Source organism: Colletotrichum gloeosporioides (genome assembly GCF_011800055.1).
Source record: "Colletotrichum gloeosporioides strain Lc1 chromosome Unknown consensus_59, whole genome shotgun sequence".
NCBI classification, from domain to species: domain Eukaryota; kingdom Fungi; phylum Ascomycota; class Sordariomycetes; order Glomerellales; family Glomerellaceae; genus Colletotrichum; species Colletotrichum gloeosporioides.
This window is the reverse complement of record NW_025544704.1, coordinates 1-17,295: the sequence shown is the minus strand read 5'-3', so window position 1 is coordinate 17,295 and position 17,295 is coordinate 1. Positions and strand designations below refer to the sequence as shown.

Sequence of the window (17,295 nt, the reverse complement as noted above, 5' to 3'; positions counted from 1 at the left end):
TGCGATGTGCATCAACCAGAAAGATGCCGATGAAAAGGGCCACCAAGTGCAGCTCATGGCAGACATCTATGCCAGAGCAAGTGGCGTCGTCGTGTGGCTGGAAGAGGTAACTGGCGATAACCAGCTCGACCTTGTTGCGCAGGCCGAAAGCTACCGGGCGCTCCAGGCCATAAGTCTTGCTGTAAGCGAGGCGCCCACGGCCACCACTGACGATGTGGAAGACGGCGCAGGAGTCGCAAAGCTTCTTAATCGGAATTGGTTCAATCGCATATGGGTAAGACGACTTCCCAAGCATGGGCAAAACGGTCAAGACTAACAATACCTGTCAGGTCCTTCAGGAGGTGGCCGCCTCTCGGCATGTTCTCATCATGTGCCATCTCACGGAGATGGATGGACATGCGTTTTGCCAAGGTCTAAGTGCGATGGATCTGAGTTCATTGGATAGGACCACACAAACGCGTGTTCGTTCGGCCATCTATCTCATCAAATCGGCAACTCTCCGGCCCAAACAGACACTCCATACCCCCGGGGTCTTTTCTCTGGGCATACGTGCTCTCGGAGAGTTGATTGACCTGTACCACACGCAAAATGCAACCGACCGTCGAGACAAAATCTACGCCCTCCTGGGAATGAGCACCGACACATATCCCGACCTGAAGCCTGATTACCGCATATCGTGGAAAGACCTATTCTGCCGGCTCGTCAGAACCTTCGTCCCAGAGGCTGCCTCGGTATCTACTTGGAATGGTTGCGAAACAGCATGCATTCAGACAAAGGGACGCGTTCTTGGTACAGTATCGTCCGTGGAAACCGGAAATCCGTGGGACGATACTCAGACCGTGAACATCGTCGAGTTGCAGGATGTGCCTGGACTTCAGAGCGGCTGGATAGGCCGTTGGAATGTCCGGGCCGCGGCAAAGCGTGCCGGAGAAGGTGACATCATCTGTCTCTTGCAAGGCGCATCCCGGCCGACGCTCATCAGGGTGTACGACGACTACTGCGTCATTATAGCTATGGTTGTTGATCAAGCTCTTGCCGAACAGTCCGAGAGCAGACCCAGGACTTACAGCGTGGGGACAGAGACCAGGCCTGAATCCAGAAGATCAAGCTTTGAGGAACTTGACAGGGGGGAAAGGAAATACGTGCTGAAAAGGAATGAGACGAAGCATTCGGTGACTACGGGTGGTAGGGTCGTAACTGATGGAACGTCGACTGGGCAAGCCAACAGTCGCACTGAGAAGGGCTGTGACGCCGAACATGGCAGCGCTGTGAAAGAGGAGACTGACACAGAAAGCCGAATGGAGCCCGTCAAATCCCTGAATCATTCTGCAGATGGAACAGCATCCGACGTCAACTTTCTTCTAGTATGGGATTGGGAGGCTTCTCGCGGTGAACCTGGCCCTGAAGCAAAGCTGGATGGTTTCCTTCGGGAGCGAGCCATTGACTACACAGGGCCATCAGAAGGGGTCCGCCTCAGGGAAGTGGGACTACTCTACTCGAAAATGGGCTATTATTTCAAGGCAATCGATCGATTTGATTCTGCAATCGAGGTTTTCAAGAAGACCTCCCAGATAGACTGCGCCGACGCACTTGCAGTCATGGACCAGCTCGTCTGGATCTACCGCAAGCGACGCGAGCGCGGAGACGACCAAAGGGTCGAGGCTGTGCAGAAGATGGCCGAGATGGCGGTGTCCAGAAGAAGCTACGATACCACAGAGGCCAGTCTCGTGGGCCTCGCATCCTTCCACGACACAAACGCCCTCGAGATCTTGCTAGACACGCCAGAGCGCCACCTCGAAATCACCGAGAACGTCCTCGCGGCGGCAGCGTCCAATAATGACTGCGGGGGAGCCATGATGGATCTTCTTCTCGACCGCAGAGATGAAATCGTCGTCACCGAGAACGTGCTCAGGGCGGCTGTGGGGAACCTCGGGATGGGTGACGTCATGCTTAGACTTCTTTTCGAGCGCAAGGGAGACCAGATAACTGTCACGGAGAGTCTGATCTGGGCAGCAGCAAGGCAGGACGTCTGGACAGCCGAATTGCAGGAGGAGGGCATTGATGATGTGCTGTACATGTTGAGGGCTCTCTTCTCGTGGAAGGGGTGCAATCCCGCTCTGCGCCGGGAGGGTGCGGCTGAGATCTTTGCGCTGGAACCTCACCTACATGGAAGCAATGCTTTGGATGGTATCTACGCACTTCTGCTTGGAAAGCAGAGTGGCCCCGTCACCATCACCGAAGACATTGTTGAAGTAATTGTCAACAGATGTAGCGAAGAATGCGATCATGACAATGTGCGTTGCGACCAGTACTATTGGGGCGGGTTCGCGATCGCCGGGCGTCGCGACCGCGTGTTGGATATGCTGTTTAATTGGAAGGGGGGCCAAGTAATCATCGCCGACGATGCTCTGGTGGCGTTCGCAGAGGGTTCCCGCTATCTGGAGGATATATGGAAATCAAATCCTGAGATCTATTACTGAGCAAAGCTTGATCGAGATAACAACAGAGCTGTGCCGGCCCAGGTTGATATCAGCCGTGCACGTCGGGCGTTGGGACGACAAGGCACTCCCCATCTTAAGCTCAATAATCGACATCGCTTCGCAGTTCACTTGTGCCGCATTGCCGTGCTTCACTCACTGAAACCACACCCCTTTATATCATCCACGGGACGCACTCTTCCTATCAGCCTTCTCAACAGCAGCACAGCCTCACACCAAGTCCACAACACACAGTATCCACCCAAAATATACCCAAAGACGCCGAAACATAAATTCGCGCCATGGACTTCAATGCATCTCAACCGCCCAAGACAATGGGCCGATCTTGTCCCCTAGGTAGTCAGATAGTCTGACCGGCATGGTGTCCAGCCCAGCCGACGAGACTGGACAATACGCGGTGAAACAATCCTCATCATCCAGAAAGACGTAGTCGTTCCTCATTATTCCCATCGCCGAACCATTCCTCTCGAGATACTACCATGAAAAGCCAGAGTGAGAACAACTCACATGTCGAAAGTCGAGTGCCAAAATCACAAACACCGACTAACCGGTGACATTCACCCGTCAATAGGTCAAGCGACTAAATCGATGAGCTCTCACTCCTAATCAAATTCTCATGTGCAACTTCAGAGAGGAACGATTGATGTTGAGGTATATGTCAATCAGCGTCACTTTCCGTCATGTACAGCGCGAATTATAGGGGCGGAACCCCAAGTCATTTCACTGAGTAAGGACTAGCATGACCACGTGAAGAGTTGAAATTGCAAATCTTATTCATTGTTGAATGCAAGAAGGAATTATGTTCCCGTTGCCAATGAAACTCCGGGCCTATGTATGATGCCGCAAAAAAAGGAGATAGAAGTCGTAGCTAATCCGTCCCAAGAAGAAATGACAAACAAAACCGACTTCGACACATTTGGATATCCACGACGTCCATCTCATGAGTTGCGCTAAAGTCCTTAAGTCACTTGACCAAGGAATGCCATTCCCTGTAACCTGTACGCCAGAATACCCACATTGGTTCATACCGTGCCTCCCTCTAAATCTGCTTCGCCTCGCTGAGGTTTCGCAACAACAAGATCGCTCCCCGGCGGACTGCAACTGGGAGTCCGAGGCTCCTATGCCCCGCCAGCGCTTGCCGCCATGGGCTGCTTGGCTCTGCGACCAAGTAGTGTTGCGCCGTCGAGGTTTAGCTCGAAAGCACCCTTTTGTCTGTTGCGATCCCTGACCTGCTGACGAGCTGCGGCGGTAACTGCAGCAGAGTGCTGACCGTACCCCTTCTCGGTGTGGTGTGCTTGTCGTTCGCGTTCGCGTCCGCGCTGCTGCTCTTGTTGATCCTTGATCTGGGCGTTGCGCATGCTCTGCTCCAACGCTTGCGTGGCCTGCGAAGGCTTGTGCACATATTCTGCGTCCTTGTCTGGCATCTCCTGGTCTTCATCCTCTGACTCTTCGTTAAGGTTGTTGAGGAAACGAGCGGGGACACCGCCCTTAGTACCAATTTGCTTGCGCCTCTTGGCCTCCTCCTCTTGTCTGTGGACAGCGTAGCCAACATCGAAAACCTCACGCAAGTTGACGGCTCCAGGAGACCGGAAGTCGTAACGGCGTTCGCCATCGACGAATTTAGACGCGTCGAACGCACGAAGCATCTCAGGCTGTGTCTTCTTCTCCTCACGGGGTGTGGGGCCTGATCCCTTGATCCACGGGTGAGCCAAAAACTCTGTGATGGTGTAACGCTTCTCCGGGTCGACGGTCAAGAGGTGGGAGATGAGATCCTGCGCGGACTTGGAGATGTCGTCCCACCAAGGAGACAGGAAAGTGTACTGTCCCTTGGCAACCTTCTCAGTCAAGACCTCGATGCTCTCGTCGTAGAATGGCGGGAAACCGCAGAGAAGGGTGTACAAAACGCAGCCGAGTGCCCACATGTCGACAGACTTGGAGTACCGCTCATCCTTGACGATCTCGGGAGCTGTGTAACCGACCGTTCCACATGGCGTCATTGTCTGATTGTCCCAGACGATCTTGGAAAGGCCAAAATCGGCGATCTTGATCTGGCCGATACCGCCAGCGCCGACACCGGGAATGAACTCGCCCTCGTCGACCTTGTCTTCGTCACCAGGCTGCTTAGGCTTCGGGTTCTTCGACGGAACAATGGGAATCGGGCTGAACAGGATATTCTCGGGCTTGATGTCACTGTGCGAGGAGTTGTCAGCAATCGCCACATGAAGATGACGTCAATGCATCACGGGAGTCGAATTCCGTCGGTCTGCCACGCACACCCGGCGGTTTTCGGTAGAAAAACCCGCAGTATTACTTACCGGTGAACAACGCCTCTCTCCTCGTGCAAGTACTCCAAGGCCTGAGCCACCTGGACGATAACATGCCTTGAAAGCTCCTCGCTGAAGTAGGTGAGTCGAACGATCTGGTGGAAAAGCTCGCCACCCGGTGCCAATTCCAGGATGATGTAGTAGTATTGTCTTGATTCGGAGAAATCGATGAGCTTAATGATGTTGGGGTGGTCCAGTTGGCGCATAATCTGAACCTCTTTCAGGATATTCGCTCTCTGGCCTCGGGTCAGTAACGGCGTCTGTGGTATGTATGGAGGGCCATCCTCCGAACATTGAACAGAGCAACAAATGAGTCGAAGAGAAATTGAGGATGGCCCGATGTGTAAACAAATGAAATATTGAAAAGTTTCGCACCTCTGCGGCTTTGGGGACTTTCTTGAAGTCCGGGTGAAGATGCTTGTTACCCTAAATCGGCCTTTGTTGGTATGGAGTGATTGGAAAAACCAACGTACGAAAAGCAAGTGCACGAAACGAAAAACAAGAAAAACATGGCTGCGGCCGAAAACCACCCAAGCATCAACTCACCTGCATGCTGTTCATTTCGTACTTGCGGACGACCTTGATGGCGCATTCGCCGCCATGCTCGCCCGTTGTGTCCTTCGCACGGTAGACATTGCTGAAGGCGCCGTCGCCCATCTTCTCTACCAGCTCCCATCTCTCGAGGCCGGGGTATCTTGGGAATTTGCTCTTGCTCTCGTTCTCTTCGGCTATAATCTTTGCGAGGTGCGTGTTGTCGATGTTCTTAGACTTGGCCTTGTTCTGATTTGGCTCGACGGCGTGGGCAGCGGCATGGCCGGCTTGAGCGGCGCGGTTCTGACCGTCACCAGCGACCGAATATGCGTCGGGAACTGCTGCCGCGGGGGGAGCGCCGACTACTGGCTCGGAGATACCCATGTGTGCCTTTGGTGGAGGGGAGTTGTGTGACTTTGCTACCGCCTCGTCATTGTTCGCTGCGCGGGCTTGCTTGCCTACAAATGTTGTCAGTTATGTTTCATCAAAGAGCAGCGAGCGGGATTTCGAGTGTCAATGTCGACAACCAGCGGCCGCGAGCAGAGGCGGGGAGACGAATTAGGGGCAGTGGAGTTGATCGTACCGTGGCGGATGAAGTTCTTGAGTTGTTGTATCGTCGACATGTCGGCGGAGGGGGTCACTGATGGGCAGCGACGGGAATATGAAGGTATTCGCGGGGTTGTATCGGTGTTCGCAGGTCGCAACGAGTGGCAGCGTGATCAGTCTCGCAGCCCCGGATCGAGGGGTGTCTCTTTCTTGTGATTGGTAATGCGGAGCGAGTACGAGTCGTGGAGAGGAGCTCTGTGCAATGTGCTACATGCAGTACCAGCCAAGTAGTTGTGGAATGGAAGTCGACTCGGGAGGAAAGCAGAAAGTATCGAGAGAGAGGAAAATGCAAGGTTGTTTCTTTGATGTTCGGGGGGGAAGGGCGGCTGAAAGGGAGAAATTGAAGCGAAAAGTAGAGATTTGTGGACTGCGGGCTGGGTGGTGATGATGTTGCTGAGGGGCAACGTGGACTCGGATGACGGAAGTTGGAGGAACAGGACGATCGGGCGGGAAGCGGGCTGGAGCACGTTTGTCTGCGGCGTCTGGAATTGGAACTGGGCCAAAGCAGGCGTAGCGTCGGCGGCGTGCGTGCAAGGACAGGTCGGTAGCGTAGCGTGTATTTTTTGCCCTTGGTGGTGAGGTAGGTAAGGTTGTTTAGCGCGGTGCTGCGTAATTGAGAGCGAGACCAAGCAGGGTGGGAAGGGGGAATCTGCGACCGGGGGGGTGGAAGGTTTAGGTAGACAAGGCAAGGGCCAAAGCCTGGCGATGACGGTGTGCGGTGCGCAACGACTGGATTTTAGGTCCTCGGTAACGGTGACCGATGATGACAGAGGTGGGAAGGCAGCGTAAGATTGAGGTGTGTGAGAGACGTGGAGGGTGTGAGTGTGAGGGCAGCACGCAGGTATTTCGAGTGTGTGGTGTGGTGTGTGTGGGAGGCAGTGAGGTTCTGGAGACTGGACTGGTTCAGTTCAGGTGCAGATGTGCAAGGTGCAGGTTCGGGTTCGGAGGTCGAACAAGTCGAGGTATCCGTACAGGGACGAGGGGGGGAGGTGCAGCCAGGCGACGGGACGGGAGTGAGGTGCAATGGAAGTTGGAAAGCGCGCGAGAGTCGGGTGCGAGGAAGAGAGGGAGAGGAGGAGTGGGAGAAGAAAGGGAAGAGCAGACGAGGATTCAGTCAGTCTCAGTCATTCATCTGGCAGGAACAGCAGCACCGGGCAGTCAGTCAGTCGCAAGTGGCATCAGTGGGGAAAGAGCAGCTGGAGCTCGAGCAGGAGCAGGAGCAACATCAACGGCAACCTCAGTCAGTCAATCCAGTCAAGCAGGAGCGCCTCAGTCAGTGCACAGACACCGACAGCCTCAAGAACAGGCGGCAAGAACCTCACTCACGATTGGGAAGGCGACGCGGGCGGAGGCCTTCTTTCCCTTCCTTTTACCCCTCAAGCCTCAGTATTTTTTTTTTTTTTTTTTTTTTTTTTTTTTTTTTTGCNCTTTTTTTTTTTTTTTTTTTTTTTTTTTTGCTGTTTCTTGCAGTGCTGTCTCGTCTCGTCTTGCCAGGCAGTCAGTCAGGTGTGGTGGGCTGCGCATTTGCATCCGCGCCAGCCTGCACCTGCACCTGCACCTGCAGCGTCGCCCCAAAGCGGGTCATTTCTTCTGGACGCTTTGATGGCTGAATGGCTGGAGCAGGCACATTTCTGGACACTTTCCAAGATGGAAGGCAGGATGGGACTCGGGAGCCCGTCGGTGCAGGCAGGTACTTTTCTCGCTCTTCCCTCGCAGTAACTGGCAACTGCTCCTTGTACCTGCCGCCCTCTTTTTGATTCATCATGAAGTCGTCACGAGGAAAGTACCTCCTGGGTGTTCCTTCCCTTCGGCTACTGTCTGATCAGCACCTTCCGCATCCCCAGCTTCTTTCTTCTCAGATAAGAGACCGTGATGTTTTCATCAAAAACCGGGCGTTTCATGATCGGATTGCTTCCACCATCGGTGGTCACTCCGAACCCCAGACCCATTCGGTCACTTGCCGGGACGGACCCAGAATTGGGCGTGTTGGGCAGGGTACAGGCAACAGGCAGGCAAGGGGTTTTGGAGGGTTGGAACCGGACGCCAGCAACACAGAGTACCTCCTAGGCATTTCTTGCATCCCGCGGAAACCAACACCTGGGACGGGCACATGGCTGCAGCGCTTCAGCATCATCTTCAGCACTTCCACTTCCCTCCCAGAGTGCCAGACATGAGACGAGGCAACATGAAATCCTGCAGCACGACACACATCGTTGCGGCACTGTCCGGATAGGTAGGCCACCATATTCTGCTAATGCCAGTTCGTGCCAGCTTGATAGGTAGTGTACGTGTACTGCCGGTTATCAGGGGCGTCAAGGGCGCTAGCCTCCCGTAGCGTCGACTGGACGCAAAGGGGCATCGCAGACATCATGTATTGGCGCCTCTGACGGCAGTGTCAGATAGAGCGACAAAGCCAGCGATGCTGGATCCTGGCAGTCGTCTACAAATATCCGACATCTCCAATCCTCCTCCCAAAACACCACAGCGCAGGGGCAGGGGCCGTTGGCGATGCAAAAGAAATTTGGCGACTGGAGAGTGCTATTTTCCCTCACTCCCCCATGTTTTCCGATCTCCCATTTCCATGTTTTGAGTGCAGCCCGCATGCTTCTTTTTCTTCTGCTGCTCGTGCCGCCTTGTCTGCTCCTCCCACTCCCACTCCCACCCACCACCACCACCCAGAACTGAGTCCCCAGCAGCCGGTTGCAGCCAGGTTCAGGTGCTTAGCCCCCAGCTTAGGCTGCTGGCCGCCGTCCATAATCAGTGGCTCCTTCCCACTCGCTTGGATGGGGGGCCCCCGTAATGACGTCTTCTCCATCGTCATGTCCGCAAATGGCAAGGATGTCATCGACGACGTCGCCGCATCATTGGGGGGTAACAGTGGGGCAGCCCTTTTGCCTCAGGCCATTGGGCCGTCGCAGGCCAGGCCCATGATTCATTCCCTCTCCAGGCCATCCCATCTTTTTTCTGCCGCTGCCCATTTGCCCTGGCCTTGCCTGGCTTGGTTCCATGTTGCATTCCCAGCTGTTGAAGGGATTCTCGGTCTTCTTCTTCACACTCCTCTGAACATCCACTCCGGTGTCTCCCTTCAGCTTCAAGGCCCGTCCAGCCGTCCGTCATCCCGCATCGTTGCTTCCGTTCTGTTGGTTGATGCCGCCAATCATCCCGTGTTTTCAGTCTGCCGCCCCGAAACACCCCGCGACTAACCACATGCCTCGAAATGACGATGCGCAACGATGCGCAAGCCACGCACGCCACTCTCATTTCACTACCGACGTCTCTGATTGACGGCTACCACGATGGAGGTACCAAAGGGTACCGTCGATGCCGTTGTCTAACCATCTGGAGACACGTCTCCGTCCCTCTCTCCGTCCCGAGAGAACTACAATGTCTCGCTCGTCCATCCCGCCGTCATCCACGCGACGACGCGGGAACTATGTTGCTTCTCAGTCACGATTGGTTTGGTCGCGTTCTCGTACGCTCGGGCTCTACATTTACCTGCCTAATTCTACCAAAAGTGACCTCACAGCATCCAGGTTTCCCTGCTCCAACTGCTTCTCCAACTGGCCCAGTGCGGCTCACGTCGTTCGCCGTGCCGCCGAGGCCCTCACCTCGGACCTGCAGCTGGCAACCACCACCGTCTCTGACCATCGATCGCATCGTGGTCTTAACAACTAACGATAGCTCCAAGCACCTACGTTGAGGTCACGGATCAGATATGCACCATACACGCTTTCAGCATTCCGATCCCAGAGACAGAATCGCCCGGAGCGCCTCATGGATCGGTCCAGACCCCGCCCCGCTCGAGCCAACCCCCTTTCGTCATCAATCCTGGCCAGCGTCTATTGCCGGCGAGTCGGCGATGCCCTGAATGCCTGCCTGCCTTGCCTTGAACCTCAAGGACCCTTTCTGCAGCAATGGCAGCCACACTCCCTTCGATACTAGCCACCCCTCCGAATGCAAGTGTCTCGCCGCTTCTCAACGTCGTCAAATCTCGTCCCGTCACGAGACATCTTGCCAGCGGCCCTTCCCATCGCTTCGCTCAGCATTCCGCAGGCTCCGTGCTCCATTCTTCCGATGCGAATCGAAGCAGAATCTTACCTCTCGGGAATCTGGCCGCTCTGACCTTGCAGTCGTAGCCGGTTGATGCTCAGATTTCAGATTCTCGGTCGCAAATTCCGGGTTCTTCGTGTTGCACCCATGTTGGGCCTGCCTTGGCTGGCCCATGCTCGTGACCTCAGCTCTGGGGAAGACATCCGCTTCGCTGCCAGGCTTCAACACCAATCACAACCTGTGTATAACAGCGAGTTGAATAGTCGCCTGTCTTTCAGCTCTCTTGATGCTGACGATTTGATTTTGCTTCAAATGTGACCTTCATTAACCAAATACCCGCCTAGATTGCGGTAGCCGGCGGAAAGCCTCGTCTTGTCACGAAGTGCAGCCTGCGGTTCGGAAGCCAACAACCATTTGATGCAACACCTCGTCGTTCTGTTCGCGAAATGATCGTCGCCAAGTGGAATGCCCCCCTTGGTGGATAGCGCTCCCAGCTGCCTAGTGCTGCATTACTGCAGGTGCCCCAAGTCGCAAAGCACCTTCAACACCATGCAAAACCACACTTGACGTCATTCTGCCGATTGACCAGCATGCCTTCACACACGCTCGCACAAGGAGGTGGACAAGAAACAGCACAAGGCTGACGTCGGCACGTGGCTGGCCATCTGATGAGGACATGAATTCGTCAACCGATTGGCCATCACCGTCTCAGACAAACGGGCGTGAATCACTTCTCAGATGACCGTTTCGGCGTCATTAATCAGCGAGCCACACCCGCAGGTCGTCTTCTGAAACGAAGATTGCCTCCCTGACGTCTTGATCGCCCTTCACTATCGCCCTCTCAGCGTAGAAGCAATGGCAAACCGTTTGGACACGTCGGGACCCGTTTGCCTTGGCTTTGCCGCTTCCGCGGAAAGATGTCATCAAACCGTTTCCACATTCGCGCGGCTGCAATGTCCACAATGAAGTCATTGTGGTCAGGGCGGGCATTGCCCAGCTTGTTTTCCTCCCTTGTAACATGCGCCTGGTTTTCCCAGGAGCTCGGGACAGCTCAGACCAAACGTCCTCGGGCCAACGTCTGCCATTGACGTTGTCAGTTGTCAGCTCATGCACCAGGACAGCATTATAGATGAGTGGCATTAGCATTGGAACTTTGCCCAGGTCGACGGAGCCCTATTCGCTCCCACAACCTGAAATTTCCCAAGGCGATCGTCACACCAACACCCCCGCCGAGGGGACGAGGGCGGCTCCGATGGGGGGCCTCTCCTCCACACGGGAGCAGGCATGTCTCATCCCGCGAATCGACGCCGATGGAGGGAACCCGTACGGATGCTCCAAGCCGCGCCATCATTGTCTGATGAGAGTCCCACAGTTTAGCCTTTGAGGTCCCCCAAGGTGAGCATTCCCGGCGGAGTGTTGCGTTGGGCGCATGAGGACCGCTGCCCAAGTGACGATCTTTGGGAGTGGGTGGTGCTGGACAGCGGTTTCTGGGAGGATTTTCTTGGGACATGGAGTGATGTGTTCCGGATCATGGTTCTTGCGAGTGTGGCATGGTATGTCAGGTTTGATGTAGCGGAACCTGATGTCCTTGGAGTGAAGCGTGCTTGAGCTATGCACAGTGAGACGTTGACAATAATGCTATGTGGTACTGTTAACCACATGTGGCCTCTGGAAGCTGTCATGGTCCAGCTTTTTGCCTCTGCAAAGAATCGAAATTGGTGGAGACTTGCGGTGTGTAATACCCGAAGTTGAGTATGCTGTTGGATGTCGAGCTTCTCTGGCATCCTGAGGATACTACGTTCATTCTGGGATCACCCTTTTACCTTGTTGTCTGCAGCTGAACAAGATCTATGGAGTTTTGTTTGAGAATACCGCAACATTGCCAAGGAGAAGTCAAGCCAGACAGACAGAACGATACGAAGGTACTATCGACTACTAAACAACGCTAATATCGAGGTTTGTGATATTTCTAAATTCTTCATATTGAATCTTATCACTAGTCTAAATGTAAGATCAAATACTCGGGATGAAGGCTGGTTTGATGTAAACTACGAGCCATGCTGACGTTAGTCTGCGGTCGACGAATTCTTGTGTCTAGCTTGGCCGACCATCAGTCAACACAAGAACCCAGACCGCCAAGCTTACACATGTTCGCGCAATAGATGCAGTATCTCTTGGCCCCGATGCCACGACTGGCGCTCGTAGAACTCCATCATATAGGTATAGACCTTCGCGCCCTTCTCGAGCAACATCTCCACAAGCTCTAAGTTCTCCTTGTTCACGGCCGATTCCAAGGCGCTGGTGTAATGACGACCACGTCCGTCAGGATCCGCGCCTTTCTCAAGCAAGGCCTTGACGATCCCGGCGTATTCTTTGTCCACAGCAGACTGCAAGGCGTTCCGTTGACCACGGCCGCTCGTGTTGGGATTGGCACCTTCATTGAGTAGGGCTTCGACCATGTCGTAGTCACCACCCGACGCCGCTAGACAAAGTCTCTCATTACGGAGTAGTTGTACAACCTTATCGTGGCCTCCTACAGAGGCAGCCCAAATAGCGTCATCCCATGAGCGGCCTTGTGGTTCGAGGGTCGGATCCCTGCGTTTGCGGTCTAGCAGATACTCAACGACACCAACATGGCCATTCCGCGAAGCTTCGCAGAACGCATTACCACCGGAACCGATTCGTACATTGACATCTGCTCCGTGTCCCAACAGAAGGCCAACAATTTCCACATGTCCCCTGGATGAGGCCGATGCGAGGGCATGGTCACGTAGTTCCTGCTCTATCTTCCGTTGGCCTCTGTCGAGCAAAAGCTTCACAGTGTGAACATGTCCGTTTTCGGCGGCTATCTGAAGAGGGCTGCATGGAGGATCGTATTCTTCGTATGCGTCGGCGCCGAATACAAGTAGGAGCTCAATGATGTCATTGAAGCCTTCTTGTGAAGCAGCATAAATGGCGCTTAGATGCGGTTCGCTCCAGGCATTGGCGTCCATACCGTCCTCCAGCAGCCTTCTGGAGAGCCTGAACAGTCCGGCCTTGCAGGTGTAGTATAAAGGCGACACGTTGTTCCTCATAGCGTTGGGGAACAATTGGTGCCACACGTTGGAAGTGTGTCTCTTCTGACTCCCGGAGTTTGGAAACACACGGCACCACATATCAAACCTTGTCCCGTCTTGGAAGAGCGTGTATAGCTCTTCGAAGAAGATGTTGCTATTCTCAGTGAACCTAGCATGGACCATTAACATAGTCATCGCTCGCCTTGCCAGGGGGAAGTCTCTCAACACTTCCTCTAGACTGCCTTTGACGGATTTGAGATATACGAGACAGGTCCTGGTGATTGAAAAACTGGCCAGCTTAAGCTCAAATTCAGGTTTGCTCAAAAGGTACTCTTTTGCCGTGATGTTGATGAAGTGAACCTGTTTTGAGTTTCCGTTCGGAGTGGAGACGAGGCTGGTAAATAGGAATGGTGAATATAACCATGGGAGATGATCGGGGTCTCTTATTCTGTCCTTTTCTCGAAAGTGTGATGTTCCCGTAGCCAAGATGTCAATTGCTTCATCTAGGATCAAGGGCTGCTGTGCATGGACGAGGAATTGAAAAAGGCGATCCCGTTCCATTGGGCTGGAATGCGTTTCGAGCCCAGTGCGGTAGATATCAATTAGATCTTGTGGAACTGTGAACGAGTCTTCGATGATTTCATAATCATGACATTGAAGGACGTCTTTCATGCCGTGTGTGGCCATCAAGAATCTGCGTATACCATTAGCAAACAATTCAGTTTCAGTACTCTACACGCGTCTGAGGTGCCAACTCACATGCCGTCGGCTCTAGCGATGACCCTTTCACGTATACGATGAAGCTGGGCCTGGGAGTACTTCCAATTCAATCTTGAGCCTTCGAGCCAGCTGGTGACATAGGCGTTGATGTCATTTCCGATTGTGTGCTTATCGAGTTGCACGTAGTTGATGTCATCGGTAGCGTTTGAGATGTCTCTGAATAATATGGAGTGCTGGCGGACAGTCAAGACCAACTTTATATGGGCGAATTCTGGGCCAGAGGACAATGGCCGAATCCATTGAACGAGTTCTGTTGCATCAGAACAATCATCCAAACCGTCTATTACAAGACTGGCTCCGCGAGATGACTGCAACATTGCCTCGACACAACTCGCCAGTTGAGATGGATGTGGCTGACTTTGGCCATCATCACAAGCTGAGTGAAGCATATCAAGACACCTCGTGGTCTCATCGGCAGTCCCGTAAAGCTGCCATGTTATTGAGCGAAGGAAGTCCTCGAATGTTCTCTTCCTGGAGTCCTTGAAGTCAAAAATAAAGCCTACAGTGAGGCGAAGGTCTGTCCGTTGGAGATGCTCAAAAAGGGTTGCAGCAAGGATGGTTTTGCCACACCCTGGAAGACCGTAAAGACACAAGTGTTGGAATTTTCCAGTCTTCCAGTCGGAGAGGCCAGCGCCTTCAAGAAACCAGGCTCCCGTACCTTCATGGCGGCACGCCCTTGCCGCAGCAAGATTGCTTGATGAATCGGTAGGCAATAGCCAGCGTTGTAGTTGATCCATTCGTTGTTTTTCCTAGATTTCAGTTGTGATGGCCTCCGCACTATCCGGATACTTTTGTGCGTTGTCGAAATCGGACTGGACTGAAAATATGTTAGGCTATACATGCGACGACGAGACATATTACTAACTAGAGTTAACAACGCGATCAATAGGTGTCTCGGTCTCAACAGAATCGTCATCTGATTCTGAGCTGAGAGAGGATAAACCGTCAAAGTCTCTGTCCGAATCATTAGTCATGTCCTGCTGAGAATCATTATCGGATCCCTGGTCGAAGTAGTCCTCGTCATCAATCTGTGGGTCGTCGGGATCTCCAGCCTCATGCCCTTCCTCAGAACCATCTCTGGGCCAAGGAAGGGACCGAAGAGCAAAACCATGCAAATGCTCGGCGATATGGTCAAGAAGTCCAGCAGAATCCGCCACGAAAGACTCCGGACACTCGACCCCATCAGGGAAATCGCATAGCGGACACCTACGTATTCCACGAGGGGCAGGCCGGGCCGAGTCTTTCACTATGGTCGAGTGTTGCTCATCGTTGATGTCTCCGCCGTGATCGTGCCGCAGATGTTCGCGGAAGACCTCAATAGAGGGGAAAATGACTACTGGTCTCCCTGGGCCTGAACAGGCGGGACATTGCCAGCACTGCCCATGCTCCTTCTCAATGTGTCTGGCCCATTCAAGTCGTGTGACATACAGTCTCCCAGGCCTAGGACAATCGTCCAAAATGCAGATGTAAGGGCAAACATCGGCCATAAGATGTTTTCTAGGGGGAGGCTCACTGTCAGAGGTGGCCTTGTGTTGGCAAAGGGCCACAGACGAAAACCACGTTGGTACTTACTTCCATAACGTGTTTGCCCCATACAATTCTCATAGAGTTTGAGAGCAACAGGGACATCTGAAATAACGAAGCACTTTCATCCTTGGAGGTTTTGGATAAAGGATCTTAGCTGCTGTCGTTGTGATATTCGTCTTGGCGACCATCGATGGAGTGAGAGTCCGCTCGGGGACACTGTCGATAGTTTGAGCAATTCCTGACGCCGAGGACGCCGTCAACACTGTGTGTTGCGTGGGCATGTTGTCTTCGTCATCGTCCAGTACTTGCGGGGGGTTGGTCTTGGTAGTGCGCGTATTGGCTGACGACCTGGTGTCTGGCTCCTTGTGAGTGGTAACCAGAATCTTGGGAGTAACCGGGACGCAGTCTCTCTCGTTGGAACTAGTGGTATCGGCGGCCAGCTTCTTGGCGTGCTTCTGGGCATACGAGTACCTGTGCCTCCGACGCAAGTTTGCCAGGATCAGACGCTCTTGTACGGGTGTGAGAGTTGCACTATCAATAACATAACTACTAAGCCCGTCTTCACACACCCTGGCCAAGACGACAAGCTCCAGGTGCTTCCGAAGTTTTCCATGGTTGCCCGGGTTGAACGTTCTGTCAGCCTTATGTAAACGTGAGCTAGTCCCCGCCTTTCGAATAGCTATAGCGATTCGCGCCAGGTGGTTGATAATCTGCTCAACTTCGATTTGAGCTTCAACAAGTGGGGAGCCGATCTCTGTCAATGAAGCTTCGTCAGATGGTGAAATGGATGAAGAATCGTCTGACTCGGACCAAGGCGAAAACCCGCGCGGTATGTTTCTTGGATCGTCATTAGTTCGCCGAGAGTCCACCTCTTCGGGTTCGTCGTCCAACCAATCGTCGTCGTCCTCATCTTCGTTGACACCATCTTGTTTGTCCATCTTTTCCGTTAGGCTTGTCCCTTGCTCGGAATGGAGAGCTGTTGAAGCGATGTGAGAGGTTGCTGGAAGGCTCGTTCAAACGTTGCGATCACTTACCGGTCCTCTGACATTTTCTGAGACATTCCGTCAATAGAATCAGAATACCTTGGACTAAGCTCTTCGTTTCCGACTGTGTTGCCAACCTCGCATCGAGTGATGCGGCGCCACCTGCTAGTGCGCCGGTGGTCGCTGTCCACAATTTGAACTCGGCCAAGCGATTCTCAGCCCACTCCAGTTCCATTAATACCGGGAAATGTGTGCTTTGGTGCAGCAAATCCCGACATTGCGCAGCCGCAACTTCGATGGCATTTTGGGACTGCTGGCCGAAAAACGGCTCTCTGGACTGGCTCCTCAAAGACGTGTCCATTGCATTCCACGACGGTCAAAGCTGATGGGTGTAATTCGAGCACTGGCTTGGTGCTAGTCTTGAGTGCAGACACACGCCGGATCTACTGTTCGAATTTGGCATGGAGACGGCTGCAGTGGACGATGGAAATCAGGCTGTGCGCTTCAAGGCGTTTCTCCCCGCCATGTAAGATCATGTGACATCCCAAAAGCAGTGGGGACTCTGCTGTAGCGGAATATTGACATACACAGTCGTTGGCTCCGTGTGGTTTTCAGCTTGTTCTGCCTCAATCAGCGTTCAGCTTTTCAATGACAGAGTTGTCGCTGTGCTATTTTTTTGACACCGAGAAGGAAGCATTCATAATCGCACAACAGAAACCCCAAAGTAAAGCTTTGATCAACTAACATCAACCTACTCGTGGACTCAGGAGAGTGCGGAGAGCGGGCAATGGTATAGAACAAAGAGCCAAGCGAGTGAGGGCGGGAGGGGTACAGTCCGTTACATTAACAGCATCCGCCCCCCCTTTTTATTGAAATTACGTACGTATAATCCCTATATATATATAAAAATTTACTTAATACTATATAGATATTTATAGTA

At 53.3% G+C, this 17,295-nt stretch overlaps 4 protein-coding genes and 1 pseudogene across 5 annotated transcripts; 1 reads left to right on the top strand and 4 right to left on the bottom strand.

Moving 5' to 3' along the window:
* Positions 1-4: 4 nt before the first annotated feature.
* Positions 5-2,480, top strand: GCG54_00000167 (Heterokaryon incompatibility protein 6; the record flags this gene model as incomplete). Its single annotated transcript, XM_045400309.1, has 2 exons — positions 5-274; positions 330-2,480. 2 exons carry the CDS (start codon positions 5-7, stop codon positions 2,478-2,480), a joined length of 2,421 nt encoding a protein of 806 aa, XP_045261960.1.
* Positions 2,481-3,616: 1,136 nt separating this feature from the next.
* On the bottom strand, positions 3,617-5,976 carry GCG54_00000166 (Serine/threonine-protein kinase srk1; the record flags this gene model as incomplete). The annotated part of the gene is made up of 4 exons (XM_045400308.1): positions 3,617-4,688; positions 4,814-5,082; positions 5,369-5,811; positions 5,937-5,976. The coding sequence occupies 4 exons, from the start codon at positions 5,974-5,976 to the stop codon at positions 3,617-3,619; spliced, it is 1,824 nt and encodes a 607-aa protein (XP_045261959.1).
* A 5,406-nt stretch (positions 5,977-11,382) lies between these two features.
* GCG54_00000165 (uncharacterized protein) lies at positions 11,383-11,691 on the bottom strand (the record flags this gene model as incomplete). The annotated part of the gene is made up of 1 exon (XM_045400307.1): positions 11,383-11,691. One exon carries the CDS (start codon positions 11,689-11,691, stop codon positions 11,383-11,385), a length of 309 nt encoding a protein of 102 aa, XP_045261958.1.
* Positions 11,692-12,150: 459 nt separating this feature from the next.
* On the bottom strand, positions 12,151-14,582 carry GCG54_00000164 (uncharacterized protein; the record flags this gene model as incomplete). Its single annotated transcript, XM_045400306.1, has 2 exons — positions 12,151-13,759; positions 13,825-14,582. The coding sequence occupies 2 exons, from the start codon at positions 14,580-14,582 to the stop codon at positions 12,151-12,153; spliced, it is 2,367 nt and encodes a 788-aa protein (XP_045261957.1).
* A 12-nt stretch (positions 14,583-14,594) lies between these two features.
* On the bottom strand, positions 14,595-16,716 carry GCG54_00000163 (annotated as a pseudogene). The gene is made up of 4 exons: positions 16,407-16,716; positions 15,558-16,348; positions 14,711-15,490; positions 14,595-14,662 (listed from the first exon to the last, which is right to left on the bottom strand). Coding segments are annotated over exons 1-4 (1,949 nt in total).
* Positions 16,717-17,295: the final 579 nt, after the last annotated feature.